This window comes from Macrosteles quadrilineatus, unplaced genomic scaffold (assembly GCF_028750875.1).
Source record: "Macrosteles quadrilineatus isolate MER2022 unplaced genomic scaffold, UCM_ALF_1.0 Scaffold_7__1_contigs__length_78375512, whole genome shotgun sequence".
Classification (NCBI taxonomy): domain Eukaryota; kingdom Metazoa; phylum Arthropoda; class Insecta; order Hemiptera; family Cicadellidae; genus Macrosteles; species Macrosteles quadrilineatus.
This window is the reverse complement of record NW_026542600.1, coordinates 40,723,478-40,728,254: the sequence shown is the minus strand read 5'-3', so window position 1 is coordinate 40,728,254 and position 4,777 is coordinate 40,723,478. Positions and strand designations below refer to the sequence as shown.

Sequence of the window (4,777 nt, the reverse complement as noted above, 5' to 3'; positions counted from 1 at the left end):
AAATTCACCTTGTCTTTAGTGTAAACATGTCGAGTTTATGTAACTATTTGATTTGACTTGACAGATGTCATTTCACTGTCTATCACTGAACATCCACGACAAATCTACTTACCTTTTTAAGCTGTTAACATCAATTAAGCACTCGGTCTGACAACAACATTGACAATGATGTTTGCAATACCGTTTGCAGTAGGCCTATGTGTTCTGGTAAGTCTATGTAGGCATTTCATGTTGAATAATATGGAAAACTATTGAACAATCCAAAATATTTCATACTTTGATGAACAGCAGCGTATTCTATTGATTTACCATTATATCTGCTGTAGATCATCATAACTTTATTGACCCAGTAATAATATATTTTTTATAACTCATTGAAATATTGTTAAAATGCCCTTTTTAAAATGTTATTAAATAATATTTTTCAGTATAAAATAATATTTTAAAAACCACGAAGCTGTGTTTTGAATTGTGAGTTTGAATTTTTACTGGGAAACTTAAATGATCCCTTAAAACCCAATAGAATTATACATAAGTAATTCCATAATAAACACAAATCAATTCATAAAAGTTCCAAGTGAATAGTTAAGTGCAAAAATTAACCTGTTGAGCATCAATTTGGATTCCTAAAAGAAATGTACAGTAAATTCAATAAGTGGATGAACTATAGAGGTGGGCAAAGTGCTATGTCTTTTGAAAACAAAAGCTTTGCTCTGGCTTCAAAGAGTGGCTTCAGACATAGTTTAGTCTGATAGGTTTGCAATGAATAAAGGTAAAACTAAAATTATAATCTTTACTCCAAAGCGTACATAAAGCATATATGACCTATAAATTTAAATGAAAAATGTACAATGATAAAATACCATTAATTTCTAGAATTTTATATTGGTAAAAAATAATCAACAAAACTCACTTTTGGCTAGATACCTAAGCTCTAAATCCTAAAGAGATAGTTTTATTACTAACAATCTCCCAAATAGTATAATAACCCCGCCGCAGCGAACCTGCAGACTAAGCAAATTTCTTTTTGCCTGATTGGATTTTCACTTAAATCTATTTAAATAGCATTAATTAGGTTTAACAAGTTCCTCCAATTTCCAACCCATTTTGGGGTTCCAAACAAAAATGTACGTTTATGCCATACAGAGGTATGCTGAGTTTGGTTTTCCTGGTGTAACCCAATAAAAGGTTTACAGGGGGTGTCCATACTTTTGCCCAAATTTTTGTCACTGTATAGGATTATTTTGGCAAAAGCAGATGAGTGGGATTGTCCCTTCTGATTGCCCTTTCACTGTGAGCTCATTTAAATTTGATTAACAGATGCAGCTTCCCAATCCTAAGAAGAGAGCTCATTATCTATATCTCTATAAATGTTTAGGCTTTGCTGGGCACAGTTACCAGCAGTCCCTGCAGTCTTATGAGTTCCAATGGGTCTCCAGTGAACTCTGCACAGTTCCATTGCATGGATGGGAGCACGTGGATGTTATCCGTTTATGGGAACGACTGGGACTGCACATATCAAAGGTTCATCATATACCCTTCTTCTGGCCATACAAGGTCAAAGGAGTCCAAGATGAGGTGTGACACGGCTTACCAGTTTATCCAGTCCCTCGTGTCAACTGTGAACATTCCAATGAATCCGGACCAATTTCTACCTATGGTTGACTTTGACAACATGCAACCCGCAACGTAAAGATTATTATAAAAAAGTTGTTAAAGCTGAAATGTTACAATAATACAATTTCTTGTACTATCTGTGTTATAAATTTTCCTATATTTACTCTGAACTCCGGACCTAGTCTTTTAGATGATGAAGACGGGCAGGAACGGGTGGGATTTGATTTTACTTTGATTACCCAGGTTCCTTACGGAATCACAATCTACATACTTTAAAGTTGGGAATCAAAATTTAACTGCCAAATTTCTCATTACTCTTAGCTCTTTCATTATTGTCCAAAAGTATTCGCATGTACTGAATTCTTATTGTTTTTCTCGTTACCTTAGGTATTTTTACTCAATGCTTGCTTATTCTTGGCTATACCATTATTAGGCTATTTAGTCATAATGAGCTTACTCACAATATGTAATTTAACTGAAAAATTGTGTAAATCCGTTGGCAATAAATTTATTTATTTGTTTTATTGACGGAAAACTCTATACTTTACATGTACTTACAAATAATATAGCATAGCGTTGCCATTTCTTGACGATGGCAGACTGATTAAAATATTCAGATTTAAATTAATTAAAGGCGTCCCCTTGCACCCCTCACGCAAAACTATGCCATTTTATTTTCCATAAGAAGTGTATTATTTATCATTGACTATATATATATAGTCAATGATAGATAATATTTTCTATAGAACTCTCAGTGAAAAAGTCAATGAGATGGAGACTTATTTGTTCCCAAGTTTCTGGAGTCTATTCAGGGTGATGTTTGCATTATAGTTGGTGCTCGCATTATAGGCTATATCTTATGAGAAGATAATAGAGAAGAGAGAAGATAATGGTAGCACAATGACTTCAGTATCAATACGGCAGACATATAATACCAAAAAGGGGGATTCCAAACAGTAGTCAAGAGAAAATTGCTGAAAGTCGCAACGAGCTCTGCAGCCTGCAACAATGATAATGTAACAAGGCACTTGTACCATTGTTTAACATTTTAAAGATTATCTTTTTCGTTGGCAATTATAGTATTTATTACTTGTTCAACAGTTAAATTATTTATATTTGTTGACAATTTGAAATATTTATTTGTTGTTATATTGTTGCATGATCAAATCAATAATGTAAGATCAACATCACTTGTTAATGGTTATTATACAGAGTGTCCATAAAAAACGTTTCAGGACTTTGGGAAATGAATCCCCATACTAAAAGGAAGAAAAAAGTTTATGGGAAGGTATGTCCGAAAATGCATATTAACCCAGATATCCGCCATTTTGTTTTTTATACAAAAATATTTTTATCTGTGAAGTTTTTTATTCGACGATTATGAAATTTGGTATACATGTTAATATACACAAGACCTATAATAGAAAAAATAATAAAGTTGTTCCGATTGTAAATTTCAAAATGGCGGCCGTTTGAATTTTTCTAACTTAAATAACTCAAAAACGGCTAATTCTATGAAAAAATGTCAAGAATACTTTTTTTAGCATTTTTAATTTCCTATCAAACAATACCAAGATCAAAAAGATCGGACAAAAGATAACTGAAATATAACGTTTTTTTGTGTAAAAATAAGGCAAAGTTAGTAGAGGAACCCTTAATTTTTGCCTTATTTTTACACAAAAAACGTTATATTTCAGTTATCTTTTGTCCGATCTTTTTGATCTTGATATCGTTTGATATAAAATTAAAAATGCTAAAAAAAAGTATTCTTGACATTGTTTCATAGAATTAGCCGTTTCTGAGTTATTTAAGTTAGAAAAATTCAAACGGCCGCCATTTTGAAATTTACAATCGGAACAACTTTGTTATTTTTTCTATTATAGGTCTTGTGTATATTAACATGTATACCAAATTTCATAATCGTCGAATAAAAAACTTCACAGATAAAAATATTTTTGTATAAAAAACAAAATGGCGGATATCTGGGTTAATATGCATTTTCGGACATACCTTCCCATAAACTTTTTTCTTCCTTTTAGTATGGGGATTCATTTCCCAAAGTCCTGAAACGTTTTTTATGGACACCCTGTATACACACATTTTTTGCTGTATTAATTTATACTATTGTATATAAAGTTTGTTGTTGTTGAATATTTATAGAATTAACATAGCTTGCCTTGATTATTGTATACGTATCAATGTAATTTGTTTTCCGTTGGAAATAAATAAATAAATAAATCAATGGAGTTAAATTCTCTCTTGAAGAAGAGTTATGCTATTATTATTAGTATCATGCTCTCTTCCATAGTCACGTGATGTATGGATTGATACTGTGGGGACATTCTCCTGCTACAAGGAATGTTCTCTTACTCCAAAAGATGGCACTCAGAGTCATCACATCATCTGGGTATTATGAGCATTGCCGGCCTATCTTTAGAGAACTGAAGATCCTCAGAGTGTACAGTCAGTATGTTTACAACATACTCACTCTCCTGAAAGAAAATAGGGACGACTTCATGAAAAGGGAAGATCAGCATAACTATACAGCACTTGAAGAGCTCAGGATTTAGACCTTCCGCGCTGTCGACTCGAACGGACCTTGAAGACCTACCCTAGGTCAGCCATAAAAATGTTCAACACGCTGCCGTTGCAAGTTCGAGAGATGGGCATGAAACAATTTAAAAACGTTTTACATAAGGCCCTCGTGAATAGGTCACTATATTCTCTGGGGGAGCTGAATGAGGCACCACTCTTCCCTTCACAATAAAAACGTCCGCCATACCACCAGTTGTAAATGATAGTTTTATTATAGTATTAAAAAAAATAAATCAAGTCTTTAAATTCTTAAAAGACATGACGCAATCTATCTGACAATAGTCAGTCAAGGATTAGAATACAAGTATCCAAGTAAGTATTTATTTATTAACTATGTATACTTTACAGAAGGATTGCTAAAAAAAGGAAACTCATAAATTGAAAAATAAACCTTTAATGTTATATGATCTGAACAAATATACTGTTGGCTCATTGATCATATTATGCGTCTTTGACATTAGTTACTTGTTTGTGTAAACAACAAACAACTAACAGACAGAACACTCAGAACAGTCAGAACAGAAAACGAGAAAAAAAACAGATTAACAGAATGAATAAGTGGAGA

At 32.7% G+C, this 4,777-nt stretch overlaps 1 protein-coding gene across 1 annotated transcript; it reads left to right on the top strand.

Moving 5' to 3' along the window:
- Positions 1-92: 92 nt before the first annotated feature.
- LOC128999103 (uncharacterized) lies at positions 93-1,750 on the top strand. The gene is made up of 2 exons (XM_054425461.1): positions 93-207; positions 1,379-1,750. The coding sequence occupies exons 1-2, from the start codon at positions 166-168 to the stop codon at positions 1,691-1,693; spliced, it is 357 nt and encodes a 118-aa protein (XP_054281436.1). The 5' UTR covers positions 93-165; the 3' UTR covers positions 1,694-1,750.
- Positions 1,751-4,777: the final 3,027 nt, after the last annotated feature.